At 35.3% G+C, this 20,706-nt stretch overlaps 1 protein-coding gene across 4 annotated transcripts in view; it reads left to right on the forward strand.

Annotated features, from left to right (window-relative positions):
- The window catches only part of gig (TSC complex subunit tuberin), a 943,661-nt gene that overhangs the window by 352,443 nt on the left and 570,512 nt on the right, over positions 1-20,706 (forward strand). For all 4 annotated transcript variants that reach the window (XM_090415521.1, XM_090415523.1, XM_090415524.1 and 1 more), the window contains exon 16: positions 2,700-2,784. In XM_090415521.1, the coding sequence (XP_090271647.1) occupies positions 2,700-2,784 (85 nt within the window). The remainder of the gene's footprint in view (positions 1-2,699; positions 2,785-20,706) is intronic.

Consider the following 20,706-nt stretch of genomic DNA (forward strand, 5'->3'; position numbering starts at 1 on the left):
TATGGAATAAGAGAGAAATTAGTCGGAACACTAAATTAGCTGTATACAAGACAGTGTTCAAACCAGTTTTAACTTATGGATCTGAGAGCTGGGTCAGAAGTAAAACACTTGACCAAAGTCTAGAGACCGCAGATATGAGAGTCCTGAGAAAGATTAGTGGCATGAACACATGGCATCAATGGCAATATCCTAATATCCTATTAAAAATGAGGATATTAGGAAAGAACTTGACATTGTCAGCATCCAGGAATGCGTTAGCAGAGCTAATCTCAGGTGGCATGGTCACTTAAATAGAATGGGAGAGGAAAGATTAGCAAAACAAGTGTTCTCTGCCAGGTTGGCAGGAAAACGACCCAGAGGAAGACCAAGATATAGGTGGATTGATACGGTACAAAGTGCCTTAGAAGATAGAAATATAAGATCTGATAATGTTGGCGTCTTGACAAGTAACAGACTGATTTGGAGGAAAAAATTGTAAATAGGAAGTTAGTAATGATGTAATTTTTTTTCATGTAGTACTGTCATATCCTGTACACCCCTTGAGGGTACATGGCAGGAATTTGATGATGATGATGATGACTATTTTCTGTGATAATTGGTTTTATTTATAATGATCACAATGTCACCTTTATCTTCTTTAGCAATCACAACGTCTGGGTTCTTTTTTAGTGATATCAAAGCTTTCTACAGATTAGGGGTTGTGATCAGGCTGTATTTTTATTTTACTATTGATGTTTTTTTGTTTTATGAAATATATCTTTATTGGTATTCGTCTCTAGTTTTGCCTGGATTTTGATGATATCTTTGCTGAGTACTGTATTGAGAATATTGCAAAATTAAAGCCATTGCATATGGTGATTTTGTCTTGTTTGGGCTTAGTTTGGTAAATTTATAATTGGATTATTTGGCATACATTACAATTCAGTGTTTACAGAAGAGTTGGAAACCACCTTTTTCTTTTTTATGAGGGTGAGTGAAGGCACTCCATTTTTTCATATGGCAAATCTCGATTAATTTTGTGTAATCGTTAATTTGGAATTGAATTTTTTTCTGAGAATTGTGTCCAGGCATTCAGACCTAACAACTATTTTTCATATTTAGTCTATTTTTTATCTGATGAACATATGCGTATGAGAGTGGTCTGAAAAGTTCTCAACCTCCACCATAGATGGTAACACTATCAGCAAGATTTTTTTTTTTAAGTTTGTGCATCTGTCATAAGCATCCGTGTGAAATTGCAAGTCATTCTTTTATACAGCTTTCTGTATAAAAGAATGACTTGTATACATTCTGTATACAGTTTTATACAGCTGTCTGAACCAAAAAGTGTTGTCTGTATCTCTTGAAATGGATAAAATTGAGTATCATGTGGTTATAAAATTTTTTGTAAAAGAAGGTTTAATGGCAAAAGAAATTCATTTGAAGTTCATAAAAGTTTATGGGCCTCTTTTCCTTCATTTTTGACAATTAAGAAATGGGCTGCCGAGTTTAAACATGGCCGTACCAGCCTTGAGGATGATCCACATGAAGGATGTCCTAAAAGTGTAACAGCAGAAATCATTGATCAAGTGCACGATATGGTATTGGATGATCAGCGAGTCAAAGTGCATGAAATTGCTGAGACTATAGGCATTTCAAAAGAACATGTAGGAGATATTTTAGATGAAGAATTGCAAATGAAAAAGCTTTGCGCAAGATGGTTGCTGCACTTGCTCACAGCAGATCAAAAACGCACTCGCATGAAAATCTCTGAATAGTGCTTGGAGCATTTTAACAAGAATAAAACTGATTTTGTGCATCGATTTATTACTATGGCTGAGACTTGGATTCACCATTACACACCAGAATCCAGACAGCAATCAAAACAGTGGGCAGAAGCCGGTTGTTCAGCGCCAAAGAAGACAGTCAGTTTCATCAACAGGAAAGGTCATGGCAATAGTGTTTTGGGATGCTAAAGGCATTTTGTTTATTAATTATCTTGAAAAGGGTAAAACAATAACTGGGGAATATTATTCCGATCTTTTAACCAGACTAGATGAAAAAAATTGTGAGAGAAGACTCGGTATGCAGAAGAAAAAAATCATATTTCGTCAGGACAACGCACCTGCCCACCAAAGGTGTTTTGGCAATGGGAAAATTATGGGATCTATGAATTGTTGTCACAATCCACCCTATTTCCCCAGATTTGGCTCCCTTTTACTTCTATCTTTTCCCAAAACTAAAACTCTTCCTCGCTGGTCAGCATTTTGATTCGAATCAAGAAGTGATTGCAGCTGTAGAAGGGATATTTTGCAGATCTTACTGAGAACCAGTACAAGGATGGGATAATGGTGCTTGGGCATTGCTGGAATAAATGTATTAGTCTTAGGGGAGATTATATTGAAAAATAAAAATAATTTTTAAATTATAAATTTGTTTTTTCATTGTTAGGCCGAGAACTTTTCAGACCACCCTCATATGTACATTTTTTAAAAAAAATTTTCTCTTTTAAAGACTGCTTTATGAGTGCTCTAGATGCATTGATAGCAGATTTTTTTTTATTTCTGGTGATCAATCTATTGCCACATACTGTTGCAAATTGAATACTTATGTTTTAATATTTAATCACAGGAATAACCAATGTTTCTATACTAGTGCATCCCTTAAGAATATAGGAAAATTTGCTATATTGTATTCATACTTATTTATGTTTTCATAAGATTGGAGGACCTTCAACCAGTTGTAAGGATAAAGGCCATAGAAGTACTATCCTGCACTCTCAGCACATGCCATCTTATTTGTGAGGTAGGTCTCAGTCATATATAAGAATTTCTCCTTATGAGCTCTCTCTCGTCTTTCATTATCATATAAATAATCATTTCCTTGAATGACAGGATCAGGAGAAAAATTGTGATTATAGCAATGTATTACTGATCATATTTATAAATCCCTTGTGAACAGGAAATAATATACACAACACATAAAGAATGCCCAGTTGTTTTTAACTTACAAGAATATATATGTAAATGAAGTACACATGCCAGCCACTGAATTAGAAACCTTTATGTAGATGTACGTAAATATCAGTTATGCGGTGTATAAGCAAAATAGTTGGTCACACTTATCACCATGTGTTCTAGGTAACTATTTAAGGATGCTGTTAGTTATTAATCATCAATAGTGTTAATCACAATGCAAAAAAAACAAAGGATTTTCAGAGTTTGATAAAGAACTTATTACGGGTACTATTTGGCTGGAGCCACAATTTTGAAAACAGCAGAGCTGACTGGTTTCTTAAAAGATGCTATATCCTGGGTATTTAATCAGAAGAAAAATAACTTGCATAAGAGGATAACTGTGGTCCTAAAATGAGATTGCCATCATCTGAGAAGGTTTGTATGGACAAACAGAACTTCCTGTGTTCAGGGAATTGAAAAGTCTTGGTATTGGCAGTTGAATGCCTATACTGAAACCACTAATTTCTGTGAAAAACTGGCAGCTTCATCTACAGTGATGTCAGGAACACAGTGACTGGCCACTAGAAGCATGTCATAATCTGATGAGTCATGGTGCGCCATGTTCTGTACTGATGGTAGGCAGAGAATTTGGTGTGAGCATCATGAAACAATGAACCCATTTTATCCTGTAAACACAGCTGAAGAGGTGGTGTCCTGTTCTGGTACAGATGAGGCCCTCTGATATTACTAGAAGGTCAGATATCCTCCAAGGAGTCTCTGGAAACTGTTGCCAATCAAGTCCATCCTTCATCAGTGTTGACTTTTTATCTTGTAGGTGATTGTTGTTTCATGGACAACACTGTTACTGACCACAACACAAGAACTGTTCAGCAGTTATTCAGTGACTTTCACCATTTTATTACTAGTTTTTTATTGGCAGCATGAACAAATTCCATAATCAGCAAACATCTGATTAATTTTGCCTAGCTGCTGCTTCTTAGGGTAATGACCTAAGTTATTAAATAAGAATTCTAGAAACTTGGAATCTGTGAGCATGGGAATGTCTCTACCCTAAGAAGAAGTGTCCTAAGAAAAATTAAACAGTTTTTTGTTGAAAAATAATATACTTGTAAAATTGATGGTGGAGATAATCCATAGACAGGCCACCGTGATGGAGGGGAAAGGAGGAACAAAGGATGCTGAAATAAGAACACACTGGCTGGATTTTCATGTGTACAATTTATAGTTGTCAGTTCACAGAATTCTTGAAAATTTAATAATCAGTTCAAGTGAGCCAACTTCAACACACCACTGAATATAAGTAATACTTCTGCAACTTTTCAGATAGCGAATTAGTAAGTTTCAAGCTGATGCCAGAATTTTTCTTCTCCAGAAACTCAGAATTTCTTTGCTGCAAAACATAAACTAAACTACTGAAAAGTGCACACAATTAACAAACGTAAAACGCGTAATAGCTTTAGTGGCTTTCATGTAGTTCTCACACCATCAACTTACTTTTCTTTATGCAGAGCTAATCTTAGATAAGATTAGCTTTGCATATTGACTTTTGAATATTAATGTCAAGTTCTTTTCTAATGCCTTCCTTTTTTAATACTGCTCCGACATTGATACCAACAGTTTACTCCTAATTTTCCTCTGAAAATTACTGTAAATATATTTGCCTCCATTCTTTAATTAACCATTTTATTTCTTACCATTTCTCAGTTATCTGTGAGTTAATTGTTTTGAATGATTTCTTTCTTATTCCAAAGAAGTTTAATGTTGAATAAATTTCTTTGGAATAAAGAAATTTCTTCAATTGATTTCCAATACCAGCCTTGCTTATTCAGTTGTCTATTTCTATATTTAATTTACCATCTTCACTTTGCGCCTTCCAGTTGGCATGCAACTGCCAAATCCGACCAACAGCTCTTCTATTGTACATACTGGAAAATCGATGGGCTTTGTGACTTTGTTCACTTCTCTTAGGTCTATAACAAACCTAAGGTCACCGTTTGCCCAGTATGAATGGGCTGTTCCAACGGGATACTGACTTCTTGATCACTCCTGCTTTCTCGTAGTCATCCATGAGCTTCTCCAATTTGTCTGTGTGTTTCAGGGGGTGGGGTATTATTTTATGTGTATGGGTGTGTTTGAGGTTAATTATACAGTGTGTTTTACTGCATTCGTACAGGTAAGGGTGCTTATCCCTTCAGTGAATACCTTGGTGTGTAGTTTGTATTCCACGTCAAAGAACAATTTTATCTCCTCTATATTGCGAATAGAGTTATGGTTGCTTATTGATCTATTCACCAGTTTCCCCTTCCACATGATTTGTTTCTCTTCTGGTTTCTTTGTGAATATCAGTTTGGCTTCAAGGGAATTGGTTCTGTGCAGTCTTTTGAACGGGTCTATGTTAATGTGGTAGGTTTTCCCACAGAGAGATATTGACTTGGTTCCAAAGTTGCAGGTGAACTGGTTTGCTTTTAGAAAATCTAGCCCTAGAATGACTCCGTTACCCGTGTCTGCAGGTATCTCGGTGAGGATTATTAAGTCATGGGTGAGATCAATTGGAAAGCAGGGAGATTGATATTTTTGCCCTTACTTTTGTGGAGGATTGAAGCTCAATCTTGGCTATTCCCATTATTTTGTGGGGTTTTTGGAGGAGGATCAGTATTTTTTTGTGTGACATATCGAGCTTCTTGTATAAGTTATGTGGGATAATGGATATATGTGCCCCTGTGTCGAGCAGGAATTCACATGGTGTTTCTTCTATGCTTCCCTCGACGAGGGCAAGGTTCCCCTCGAAGTCACCCTCAGTTATGGTGGTGCTCTGCATCTTGTAGTATGTGCTCTCATGATCCTTGGGGTTGGGGTTTTGGCCCTCAAAACCTTTTTCCTTTCTACCATGCCTCTTTTCTATTATCATTTCTCTGTATTTAGAGGCTTGGGTAATGTTGCCACTATTTCTTCCCCCTCTCTCTCTCTCTCTCTCTCTAGCTGCTATGCAGCACGTATCAAGGCTATTTATTCCATTGAGGTATACGCTCTCTTGTAGTTCAGGTGAGATGCCTGCTCGAAATTGTTGTAGTGTTAGCCATTCAATGTGTTCTTTTTCGTGTGGCGAGGTTTTTATGTCGTCAGCGAGTTTTGAGAGTCTATTGAAGAATTCTATCACCTTTTCCCCTTTTTTCTGTATGCATTTGTAAAATTTTTCTAATGCTTGGTTAGTCCCCCCCCCCCTTTTTTTTTTTTTTTTTTTTGAACTCAGATATCAATGCTTCCTTGAAATTGTTATCATTTAATGCTCTGTTTAAGGTGGGGTGGGAGTGCAACATCTTCTTTGCTTTCCCTTCAAGCCCACTACGTATTAGGGTTAAAAGTTGAGACTCACTCCAATTGGCTGCTTTTTTTTAGCCTTTCTATGTACCAGAGGAAGGATCCTACATCATCATTCCCTTCCCCTGAGAATTTGGGACATATTTGTTTGGGGTTCACGGTTTTGAAAAATTCGGGGTTGCTCATTTCAGATGATGTTGGTAAAGACATACTTACTCTTTCAAGTTACACTTTGTTATGGGATGAGTTATGAACCCTTTTTCTCTCTACGATTTTTTTTTATATCTTAATTAAGTTCTGTGTGAGAGACTGAACCAACTTATCGTGCCTGTATTGCTTGCTTTATATTTTTCTTTTTCAAGCACATCCTGTCGACTTCTGCGGCATTGTTACATCGCCCGTCTGCACCATTGTTATATCTCCTTACTTTTACAACTTAGGTCTTACTCATACCAGAAGTTAGTCTCCGACAAATTTATTTATCTTAGATCGACTGCACCAGCAGGTGACTAGTTCCTGATACTTAAGCTTACTTTAATAACTATCTCGACAATATTACGCAGCATTGGGAATACGTGGTATGCAGTTGCGGCTCCCTGCTTTATGTTACTTCAAATGTCTCTCACCCCCCACTTACACAGGTTCGAATTTTTATAAGTGGTAGGTCAGTCTCAAACAACAGAAACATACAAACTTTGATTTAAGATAATGCATTTTAATATAACTAAAATTCATATACAGGAAATCAAGTAATATTAATAGAAAAAAGGAAATAGATTCATGCACAAATGCCCATGCAAATGCAATAGGCTCAATCAGTTCCTCTCACGCACTTCTTAATATGCAGGCTCATACAAATATAATCCAGGAGCATTAGTTAATCGGTGTTATTTCTGTGGTTTGCGTTAAGATTAAGTGATACTCCAGTTGTTATACAAGTTTTGGCAATACAAAATTAATCAAATTACACATGATACGTTCACTGAATCTTATTAATTACAAATCTTGTATAGGGAAACTCCTTGCTATAAGACTTATGCAAGTCACAGGCTTAATGTACAAAACAGGACCTTCATTCATTGCATCTCATATAATAATTCATCTCTTAACTGTTCCATTATAAGTTCACTCAAACACAAATTTACAAATCACAACAGGAAGGTCCTATCAAGACATTCAGTCCAAAACGGATCTTCTAGTCGGGTCAAACAGAGCTATGCTTAAGGTTCTCCCATTTTTCCTTGTTCACTCTGGTTTTACAGCACTCGATATACATATAGGGTAGGAGATATATGCCTTACCGGTTAATCTTCTTAGGGAAGTGGTTCCTTTGTTTCAAGTCTGGTCCTTCCTCGGACGTGGCAAGATTTCCTTGTCGCTCCGCTGTCTTTCCTTATTCACTCCTTTCGAAGTGTTGGGTTCTTCACTATCGTCACATTGGCGGCAAACTCACCAATGGCCCTGTCTGCTGGTTTCCTGTTGTTCAGTTGGACGTCCTGTACACATCGGGTCCCACAGCAACATGGAAGGTTATTGGACACCGGCGACAAGCTTCGTCAGCCTTCACGGCCTTCTCACTGGAACATGGAAAGGTGCAGAAAACAAGAAAGCCTTTGAAGTGTACACCGCTCCTTATATCTCAGTGGCGAGCGCCCTCGCTCTCTGTCTACGTCACTCACTCAGTCATCTTTGATTTGTCAGATTCTCGACGGAACTGTTACTGCAGGGGTTACAGGATTACTTTTTGAGTTTTCTGCTGTGTCATGGACTATTGCATAATGATCAGGCCTTCTGCTGATTGGTTAACATAATTTTCCCTATATCGGGTATTATTCTAAAACAGTATTTGAATTATATTACAAGAATATTGTCAATTAAGTTAATACACTTTTCATTTACAAGTTATTTATTGCCTCTCTGCATCTGCTCTTGAGAGTTTAAGCATGTCTTTATGCCAAGATACTATTCTCTCATGTTGTGTGTGAAACGAATGGCTGACTTATAGTGGGTCAGTTATTTCTGACACAACAATCTCAAATGTTTTATTCATTCGCTATTTTCATTCACAATGCAGATTAAATTTTCAATGTTCCTGTCTATTTCAGTCATTTCCTCTTCTTTTTATTACTAGTTTTCATTCCAAATTTCATACTGCATTTACTCAGTTTAGTTAAGGAATTGTACAGACTTTTACTGAATTTATTTAGGAGTAACCATCATTGCATAAAAAAGAGCTGGGTTAAATACTCTGATTCTGATATCAGGTTTTAATGCCACATTCCTTCATAATGCAGTCACATTGATGATGAATAACAGAGCTTATGTACAGCTTGTCCCACAGCTGATTTTCCATCACTTTTTAGTACCCCTTTTCTAACTGCTCACTTACTATCATCATAACACTAATTACGGGTATAGACCATATTGGTCTGTTCCGGTCTCATTATCCTTCTTTGAGGTCTACCCTGCCTTCTCTTTCTAATTGGCTTATATTTTAGTATTTGTTTAGGATGTTGGGTGTTGGCCATTCAGTTTACATGTTCAGTCCATTTTTGTTTAAATATTGCATAGCATTATACATGTCTACAAGGAGATGTGCTTTGCATTATGGGAGATACGGAGACAAGGAGTGATGAGCACTTGGTCCACCTTTACCATGTTTTGTCTCAGTCCTGAAGATACTTCAGATGTAAACTTTGTTTGCTTACACTTGGATAAAGGATTAAACTTAATTTATTATAATTGTTTAGTTTTTCTTCTGTTGATTTTGTTTTTTTAGTTCTTTTAAAATGTCTTCGTTCCTTTTTTGATCTAATAATGTGTATTTTGCAGTTTTTATAAATCTCATTTCGCTTGTTTTTATTCTTTGTTTTATTTTGCTTGTTTATTGCCCAAATTTCACTGCCATATAATAATGTGGGCACTGCTAAAGTATTGTATATTTTCAAGCATGTTTCTTTTTGCATTATTATTTGGGTTGAGTGTTCATTTATCAGGCCTATAATCTGTAAAAATTTTGAAGTTTTTAATTTTGTCTTTTTCTCCTTCATATGATATTTTACATCCAAGATAACTGAAAGTATTTATCTGTTCTATTGTTTTATTATTAATAACTATTTTGCTTCTAACTGGAGTTTGTCTGCAAAATGCCGTTATTTTAGTTTTATTATTCTTCTTATTAAGGGTATCTCCATGGAGTCAGTAGACTCATCGCGGGAGATCCAAACTATCAAAACAATATCTATCATATCTGTTCTTGAATTCATTTACAGACGAAGAACTCACAACTGAGTCAGGCAATGCATTCCACTCATTCACCACCCTGCAGGCGAAAAACCTCATTCTCACACCCTTGTTAACCACACTTTCCCTTAATTTCCAGGGATGACCTCTTGTTCTTCCATCACTATCATACAGCTGAAACATTTCATCTGCATCAACCTTATAAAAACCTTTTAGTAATTTAAATGTTTCTATCATATCCCCTCTCCTCTGCCTATCAACCAACCTCTGCAATCCACAAGATCTCAATCTATCAATGTAGGGAGCATTTTTTACATCACTCACCAACCTATCTACGGAAATTTTCATTCCAAACTGTTCTACTATAATGTTTAAATTATATATTGCTCTTGTAAATTGTCTTCCTTATCTGATATTATTACCTTATCATCTGCAAATAATAGCGTATTTATTTTGTTATTCCGGGAAATTTCTATATCTTGATTGTTTAAGGTGTTCCACTGTATTAATGTAAATATTGAAAAATGTTGGAGACAGAGGGCATCCCTGTCTTACTCCTTGGTTTATAGGATTGTTTATCAGACAATTTTTCATTTATTTTTATTTTTATTTCATTATCTTTGTATATATTCAATATTGCATGTAGTAAAATATTAGGTATATTTATTCTTTGTAATATATCAAACAGTATATATCTTTTTACTTTGTTAAATGCTTTTTTGTAATCTATAAGCAAAAGATGAGTTTCCAAATTAAATTCTCTTCTTTTTTCTATAAGTAGTTTTAAACAGAAAGCTGCATCCATTGTAGAGTGTCCTTTTCTAAATCCATTTTGACATTCTAATAATATTTTTCACTGTATATTTTTAGTTTTTCATATTCTATATATAGCAGTATTCTGCTATATATAGAACAAAATATATAGCAGTATTCTGCTATATATTTTGTAGCACATTCAATAAACTAATATCTCTATAGTTAGCAGGTTTTGTTTTATCCCCCTTTTTTTTTAAATATAGGTATTACTATGCTTATATTCCATTCTATTGGTATTTGTCCATTTGTATATATTTTATTTAAAAATTTTAGTAATTTAGTAATCTTTGATGAAATTTTTTTCCAGCAATTTTTTTTTATATTCGGAGTTTATCCCATCTTCTCCTGCTGATTTGCCATTTTTTATTTTATTTAGGTTGTCCTTTCATTGTTATCATATCATTTAAGGTATTTTGTAAGTTTCTGGTTAATTATTTTTGATGCCAGTATTATCCATCCAAAGATCTGTAAAGTAATCCAAGAATTCTTTTTACATCTGTTTCACAATTTATATTTGCAGTATATATCTGCATTCATGTGTTTTAGTAATTTGTACTCTCTGGGTCTGATTTTGTATATGTCATTTTCTAGATATGATACAAATTTTTCCCAACTTTCTCTGTGTCTCTTTCTGGTTTCTCTTTTGGCTATTGCTCGTCTTTTTTTATATTCAATTTCATCTTCTTGTTTTTTGCTACTTAATCATCTTTTAAAAGCCAGCTTTTTATTTTCGATTGTTGTTTTTATTTCATTGTCCCATTTATGCAATTTTTTATTTTTATGATATTTTTTGTCTGTTCCTAGACTTTCATATGCTACTGATGCGATAATTTATTTTATATTATTCCATTCTTTCTCAATGTCTTCATTTTCTTGTATTTTTTCTAAGTAGTTATTAATCCTCTGTTGGTATAAATTTCTTATACTTGAATAATTTAGTAGTCTTACTTTGTAATTAGATTTTGTTTCTCTAGTTAGTTTTTTTTTTTTTTTTGTATTTTTTGTAGTTTGGTGGAAATCTTAGTTTTGCCTGTACTAAATAGTGACCTGTGTCAATTTCTAGCCCTCTTCTAACTTTAACGTCTAGGAAGAGGTTTGCTGCTTTTTCATTTGCTATAAAGTAGTCTGTTATTGATTTTTGTCCTCTTACCACTTACATATAAAATATCATCATCATCAAATTCCTGACGTGTACCCTCAAGTGGTGTTCAGAATATGATAGTTCCACATGAAAAACTTATATCACCAATAACTTCCTATCTACAATTTTCCTCCAAATCAATCTGTTACTTGTCAAGACTCCAACATTATCAGATCTTATATTTCTATCATCTAAGGCACTTTGTACCATATCAATCCACCTATATCTTGGTCTTTTTCTGGGTCGTTTTCCTGCCAACCTGGCAGAGAACACTTGTTTTGGTAATCTTTCCTCTTCCATTCTGTTTAAGTGACCATACCTCCTGAGATTAGCTCTGCTAAGGCATTCCTGGATGCTAACAATATCAAGTTCTTTCCTAATATCCTTATTTTTAATATGATATTGCCATTGATGCCATCTGTTTATGCCCCTAATTTTTCTCAAGACTCCCATATCTGCAGTCTCTAGTCTTTGTTCAAGTGTTTTATTTCTAACTCAACTCTCAGATCCATATGTTAAAATGGTTTGAACACTGTCTTGTATACAACTAATTTAGTGTTTTGACTAATTTCTCTTCTCTCTCTTCTCGGATCTCCTTATGTCTGAGGACTCGTGACCTTCCTGATGATGCTTCACCATTTCTTTCTCCCCTGTACTTCTCTTATTGCTTGTTCTAGTTTAAGTCCAGTGATTCTTGATATTTGGTCAATCGACCTGTAGGGGAGTTTTCCTCTTTTTCTTTTTCCACACAGTTTACCCTGGATGATTATTTTTTCCAGGCAGTTGCCTTCTCTTCTACATATGCATCCAAAATATTGCACTATTCTTTTGTCAATTATGTTTATCAGTCTTGTGTGGATATTCACTTCTTATAGGATACTTTTGTTTGTTCGTTTTTCTGTCCAAGACACTCTTAACAATCTTCTCCAGCACCAGACTTGAACACCTCAAGTCTTCTTCTGTCATTGTTCATGAATCAGAAGCATAGAGAAAGATCGAAAAAATCTGTTTTCTACAAGCTTAATTTTGGTCTTTTTGGAGAGGTGCCTGTCTTTCTAGATCTTAGTTAAATCAGTCGTCGCTTTCTTAGCTTATGCTATTCTTCTTATCTCTTTTTTACATCCATCCTTTTTTTGTTATTATCACTCCAAGGTAGTTGAAATTGTCGACAATTTCAATTCCTTCTATATCTATCTCTTCTGTGTTGTTTAAAATCATTATCTTGGTTTTATCTTGATTTATTCGTAAACCATGGCTTAAGCTTTTCCATTCTAATTGATTTAGGATGGATTTTAATTCCTGTTCATTTGTTGCTATTATCACTGTGTCATCTGTGTATCATATTTTAGTGATTATTTAGCCACCTAATTTAATGCTTCCATTCCACTTTTCTAGAGAACTTTTTCATTGTAGTTTCGCAGTAAAGGTTGAATAGTAATGGTGAGAGGTATGCATCCTTGTCTTGCTCATTAAATTGGAATACAGGGACACTGAGTTTTCAATTCTTACTGTTGCTTGATTTCCTTGAAATCAAGCAACAGTAAGAATTGTTCTTTTTGTAAATTCTTTAAGAGGGTTACTAGATGGTTTGGTATTCCTGATTCTTGCATGATATGCCATAAAATATCCCACCTCATACAGTCAAAGGCCTTGAATTAATCCATAAGGCATAGATAAAGGCTTTAGTTGAATTCCCTTGCTTTTTCAATTATTTGTCCGATGTTAGATATATGATCTCTAGTTCTTTGACCTTTTCTGAATCCTGCTTGTTGTTCTGAGATCTGAGGGTCTATAAAACTTTGTAATCTTCCCTCAATAATGTGTAGTAAAATCTTGCTGGTGTGAGATAAGGGCAATGGTGTGGTAGTTTTCACATTTGTTGTGATTTCGTTTTTTATAGATTGGGATAATGGTGGAACTATTTCAGTCATTTGGTCATCTTCAAGTCTTCCAGATTTTGTTGCATAAATCATGTATCCAGTTGACTGCATTCTCTCCAAGGTTTTTCAGCATTTCAGCCGGTATTGAATCAGGACCTGGGGCTTTGTTATTCCTTAATTTTTTGATTTATGTTTTGTTGAATAGCTGGGTCCTTGTAAAGCCACTGAACCTCCAAGGTTTGGTTCCTGTTTTCAAACTCTTTCATTTTTTTCTATAATAATGTTTGTGCATTTTAGTCTACAGCTCACATCTCTGAGAGCCGTTCGACTTTTATTTCCTTTAAAACGTTTTTACATGTTCTTCTTTTCAATATGAAATTCAGTTTTACCCTGCTCAAGACTAAATGATGACCACTTCCAATTTTAAATCCTGTGTAAATCTAGTGTCCTGCACCAGTGAGAAAACATCACTATCAACAATAACATAGTCAATGAGACTTTTCTTATTTCTTGCTTCTTCTCTCCATGTGAATTTGTGCACATTTTTGTGTTGGAACATTGTGTTAGTAATAACAGTCCATGTCCTGAGCAGAAATCCAACAGGCATTTGCTATTATTATTAACCTTGCTCTTTGCTCTAAATTTTTCCAAAATATTTTTGTATGTCTGACAATCATTTCCTACTCTGCTATTTAGATCCCCAATGCAGACCAACTTTTCCTTTTTCATTGTATCAGTTGCTTTCTTTAAAGCCTCAAAAAATTCTTGCACTTCTGCCTTAGTAGAACCTCAATTGCAGAATCTCAATGTAAATACAGCTGTGTTGGATTAGATGGGATATCGTCTAGGCTTTAGCAAGAATGTGCATGTTAAGTTGCAGTGTCTCTGAATAGGCACTTTAAGTCTCAGCTCTGGCCGAGTTCCAAGGGAGTGGAAAGAGGGCAAAATTATTCCTTTGCATAAGGGAGGTTCTGAGACTATAGTAGCAAATTATAGTGGTAAAAGTACTAGAAAAATTGGTAAAAAAGAGAATACGAGAATAGGTAAATAAAAATATGATACTTTCTTTTAGTGTTACACGGTGATCAGCATTCATTTTCGAAATTATGGATTTTACAACCATGTTATGACTAACTCTTTTTATTATCCCGACGTTTCGATCTTCATATCAAGATCATCATCTGGAGCATACACAAATATACAAGACAAGCTGAGTTACATTACAAACCGTAAGCTAGAGAAACAATGATTTGATCATATGTTATTCTACTGGCATCACCTCTAGGGGAAAAAAAAAAAAAAAAATATATATATATATATATATATATATAAATTACATCAAGCTAGATTTAATTTGAGATAACATGAATAAGCATTTTTTCTTATATAGTTTTCTTTCAGCAACAATGATTTCCTATTATTAGTATTACAATTGTTTTTTTTTTATTTAGGATCCTGGATTTACTACAGTCCTATTTATAGTTGTTCTTAGAGAGGAAGATTCTGTGGGTCGAATAGATGCCTTCCATAGATGCCTTCCAGATTTTTAGACCTTCATTATTGTTCAGATTGGGGTGGTTGATAGTGATCTCACAGGCTTCCTTAAATTTGTGTTCATACCATGTTTTGGTGTGATATAGACAACTATTATGGAAAAGCACTAGTTGTCTACATCCCACCAAAACATGGTATGAACGCAAATTTAAGGAAGCCTGTGAGATCACTATCAACCATCCCAACCTGATCAATAATGAAGGTCTAAAAATCCCATACATATGGAAGGCATATATTCGACCCACAGAACCTTCCTCTCTAAGAACAACTATAAATAGGACTGTAGTAAATCCTGGATCCTAAATCAAAAATAACAATTGTAATACTAAAAATAGGACATCATTGTTACTGAAAGAAAACTATCTATAAGAAAGAAACTATCTATAATATAATGCTGTATGAGGGTCAAAGTGGCTTTGTTGAATGGTTAATCATGCCTTAATTTACTAACTTTTTATAACAGAGTAACTGAATTGGATAAGCAAATGGCTACACAATGATTTTGCAAAGGCATTTGACTGAATATCACATGACACACTGCTACACAAATTAGAACAAATGGGGATGGATATTATTATTATTATTTGACACCTCCAGGGAGACCAAGGACTCATCGAGGGAGGGCACCTGTTCTACAACTCTGTCTCAACCACTCAATCCACCAACTGACCACAACTACACCAACGCCATCTACTGCCACTGGTATTTCCACAGGTATTTCACAGCCACTGGTATTTCAAACATCCATCCATGAAGGGGCAGAATTGAAGTGAAACATGTGGCTAGTGGTGTGCCACAAGGTTCAGTGCTGGAACCATTGCTGTTTAATTTGTACATAAATGATATTAGGAAATAACCTGAAAAGAAATGTTCAGTTGTTTGCTGATGATGTGAAATTAGGTAGAGTAATATTGGGTTAATCAAGGTGATATGTAGAGCTTGCACGAAGATTTAAATAGGCTGTCAGTATAGGCATAAGTTATGGATATCAGTTTAAAATGTTGAGAAATGTAAAGTTATGCATTTTGGAATAAATTGGTTACAAGCTGTGTTTCACATGGATGGCACTGTACTCCAGCCCATAAGATTACTTGGCTATTGAAGAACACATTAACAAGTAGAGATAAGGAAGTTAAGTAGAGATAAGGAAGTTAAGTAGAGATAAGGAAGTCTCTTTATAAGGCTTTGATATGCACGCATCTGGAATACTGTGCTCAAGTCTGGTCCCCTGGGTTTCTTGGGGGATGAGAAAGCAGTGGAGTAGATTCAGAGGTGAGTGACCAAGAAGGTGAGTTGCCTTTGGAATGTTCCCTATGAGGATAGATTGAAGGTGTGTAGATTGCAGAAGTTGGTTGATACGAGAAAAAGAGGGGATATGACAGAAACATTTAAAAGATTTTATAGGATGGATGCAGGGGAAATGTTTCAGCACTTGGCTAGAGGGACCAGAACAAGGGGTCATCTCTGGAAGTTAAATAAAGGTATGGTCAGTAGTGTTGTGAGGGCTAGATTTTTTGCTTGGAGAGTGGTGAATGAGTGGAATGTGTTGTACGATAGATTGTGTGGATAGATTGGGTCTCTCTGCGATGAGACCTTGGACTCCATGGAGGTGCCCATATAATACTAATTATAATAATAAAATCTTCTGTGGGACCATAGGCACAAATAAATCTCATTTCCAGTTCCCCATTCTGATATTGCCCACATCACTCTACTTGATATTGCCTGCCATTCTAGAAGATTACCTTCATATTTAATGTTGAATACTATAGCTACTCCTTCTTTTCCTTGGTTGTCACTGCCTGAATATAACATTTTGTATTTGTTACTCAGAAAGATCTCACCAGTTTTTGTCTTTTTTGTTTCAGTCACCCTTGTTATGTCAATCTGGTACTTATCTAGTTCCTTTGCTAGCTCCATTTCTTTGCCATTCAGGCTTCTTATGTGAATAGTACCGATCTTGAACTCTAGTGATGGTGAGCTGGGTGAGTTTCAGGATTTGGTCCAGTAGCTGGCTTTTTACTGTTCATCCTGGTTCCCTGGCAAAAACAATGGGGGCTTTATTTAACCGGGTGACATCCAGCCGCCATGAAATTCTGTCATGTTGTACTATCATTTTATATTGTGGTTTAAACCAATAAGAATAGAATTTGTTCGACTAAATCCCAAATTTCCAGCTCATCCTCATTCGTTCAGTATCTAGGTAGATACCTAACAGGGTGCACCAAGAGAAGGTGAGGATTGGACATTAGGTCAGAAACCGTGGTCAGTTCTCCACATTTCTTAAAAGGCTACATAGAGGTCTCCTCCCAGTTACACAGCTTTGACCATTAAGCACACCTGTAAGATATCATCATCATCAAATTCCTGATATGTACCCTCCGTGGGTATATAGGATATTATCATAGTACTATACAAAAACGTTCCATCATTACTAAATTTTTCTCCATCTGTGTCTTTCGCTTGCCATCTTGGCAAAGAGCATTTCTTTTGCTACCCTTTCCTCTATCTTTCTGTTTAAATGACCATACTACTGAGTAGCTCAGCTGACATATTCCTGAATGTTAACAATATGAAGTCTTTCCTAATATCCTAATTTTTAGCATGATACTGCCATCTGTTAAGGCCCATAAACTATCTATAGTCTCCAGTCTTCGATGAAGTACTTTATTTCGCTTAAGGTTCAAAAACCAAATAACTGGGAGGAGATCTCCACATCACCTTTCAGGAATGCAGAGAACTGACTGGGGCTTCTGACCTAATGTCCAGTCCTCACCTTCACGTCGTGCTCCCTGTTAGTTGGTATCTACTGGGTACTGAACGAACAAGGATGGGCTGGCAATTTGGGATATAGCTGATCAAATTGTACTCTCTATTGGCTTAATTTCAAACACATATGATGGTACAACTTGATGAGATTTCATGCCAACTGTGGCATCGTCGCCTGGTTAAACAAGCCCCTACCATTTTCGTGAGGAAACCAGGGTGAACTGTGAAAAGTCTGGAACTACTGGAACATGCTCCATCTGAATATCTAGAAGAAGAAAAATAAACTCTCCATCAGAAAAATTGAAGATAGGAATCATCAATGTAAGGAGTATTAATGGAAAGGAAATTGACCTAGCAGAAGAATTGGAAGAGTGCCATGTGGATATAATTGGCATTACTGAGACAAAGAAGACAAATGACACTTGCGATCTTACTAAATAATAAGTATAGGATGTTATTTTCAGCCAGCAATGATCAAGAAATGGAAGGAGTAGCAATAGCATTCAACACCAAACATGAGGATAAACTTCTTGATTGGAAGCCAGTTTCAAGTAGAATTATGTGAACAAACTTCAAAATGGGAAGATGGACAATGAAACTTATTTGGGCCTATGGTTCCACAGAAGGTTCTTCTAAAGAAGAAGTGGAGCTATTTTTTGAGTCATTATAACAGGCAGTTGACATAAAGCAAATGGAAAAGTGGTACTTGTTGGGGATTTGAACAGCAGATTAGGAAATGAATCGCACCAGGCAAATAGGAACGTTTTGGGAAATTTTGGATTAAAGAGCAAAGCTAATAATAATCACAGATATTTACTGGACTTCTGTTGCTGGAATACAGACTAGTCATTACTATCACCATGTTTCAACATAAAGATGTGCATAAGTTCACATGGAGAGAAGACATAAGAAATAAGAAAGGCCTCATCGGCTACGTCATTGTTGATAGTGATCGTAATGCTGGTTCAAGATACAAGAGTATCTACAGCTTATTTGAAATTTGAAGTGACCATTACTTAGTACTAAGCAGGATAAAAATGGATATCACATTGAAAAGAACAGTATGTAAGAAAATTTTAAAAAGAATTAAAGTTGAGCAGCTTATACAGGTAAATTGTAGATTTGACTATAGAAACATTATTGAAGAAAAAATGAAAGAAATTGAAAATAAGAACCAAACCTTGGAGTTGTGGTGGCAAACTTTGAAGAAGACATTGATTGCTTCAGTTAGAGAAGTATATGGTGAAGTTGTCTGCAAGGATAGAAAAATAAGAATACCATAGCAAACACAAGAAGTTAAGGAGCAATCCTGGAAAAGAAAAAAAATCATACCAAAAACTTTCTAGCAAATAAGTCAGCAGATGTCTTAAAAGAATATAGAGAAAAATGTAAGAGACCTAATCTGCATGTAAAAGTTGCTAAACATATATTCATGGGAAGATTTGGTAAGAATATGGATAATAAATATCAGGAAGGTGGCAAAATGTTCTGGAGGCTATTAAAAAATAGTTTAAAAATAGAGGAAAAAATACTGTAAAAGGAATCAAAGATGATGAAGGTGCATGAAAACTGAAGAAGAGGATGTCCTAGATGTCTGGAATAATTACTTTGAAAGACTATTAAATGAACCAAGCAGTGACAGAACCATATTAGAAAATTTTCAATAGGAATACAAAGAGGAGTAGATAGTGATACTTGAAGCAGAAAAAGCTGTCAGAAACTTGAAATGTGGAAAGGCAGCTGGAGTAGATGATATTCAACTGGAAATGCTCAATTATGGAGGTTTTGCATTGGCTACACTGCATAATTCATAAGGCCTGGTCAGAAGATCAAATTTCTGTTGATTGGAGCAGAGCTCTCCTTGGACCCATCTATAAAAAAGGAGAATAAAATTGAATAAAAGAATTTTTCTACTAAGTGTTCCCAGTAAGAGTTATGCAAGCATACTTTAAAAGCAGTAAAGAATGATTGTGGAAGAGAAACTTGGAGAAGAACAAGCTGGGTTCAGGCTTAGAGGCTGTCAAGATCAGATTTTAACTTTAAGACAAATAGTTGGAAAATCATGGAAATATGACAGTGATCTGTACTTGAGTTTGGTAGATCTGGAAACGGCATATGACAAGATGCCCAGAAAAAAGCTCTTCGAAATACTTCAGTTATATGGGGTGAATGAAACATTATACAAAGTAATACATAATCTATATTTAAGTTGTCAGTCAGCAGTTAGAATTGAAGGAAATACAGAAAGATGGTTTGATGTAAAATCAGGGGTGAGACAAGGATGCACATTATCTCCACTCTTATTCATCATCTGTATGGATCACATTCTGAAAGAATGTGTCATTAGGCCTTATATTAGAATTGGAAATGTCAAACTTACCTCTTTGTTTATGCAGATGATGTTATACTCCTAAATACATTTTGTGAAGTTTTCAGGATTCTGTAACAAGAACATGTGAATATGTGAGGAAAGATTAGCAAAACAATGTTTGATGCCAAGATGGCAGGAAAGGTGGCATGGAAATCAGGAATAGAAACTAGGCAGAAATACTGAACATATTGACTGCATTCTGAATGGAGATCTGTAAAACATGTAAAATATTAAAGTTATTTATTTATCTAATTACGCTTGGACTCGCTGAACTTTATATAGTTTCTATATTCGGCATGAAACTCTTTGAGTTTCTTATTCGGCTATGAAACAATTAAATAACTGTTTATTTATCTATTTATTAATGTTATTTAGCAAAGATGGCAAGTTAAATCTGGAAATAGGCAACAGAATAAGCAAAGGTATGGGCAGCTTAATAAATTTATATGGAATAAGAGAGAAATTAGCCTAAACACTAAACTACCAATTTTAGATTATGGATCTGAGATTTGGGTTAGAAATAGAGCATTTCATCATAGACCATAGATATGAGGGTTCTGAGAAGTATTATTGGAGTGAACTGATGGCATCAGAATCATATTAAAAATTATGGTATTAGAAAGGAACTTGACATTATTAGCATTGTGTCAGCAGAGC

The sequence above is a fragment of the Typopeltis vanoorti genome, chromosome 3 (genome assembly GCF_054136105.1).
Source record: "Typopeltis vanoorti isolate ZY-2024b chromosome 3, IOZ_Tvanoo_1.0, whole genome shotgun sequence".
NCBI lineage: Eukaryota > Metazoa > Arthropoda > Arachnida > Uropygi > Thelyphonidae > Typopeltis > Typopeltis vanoorti.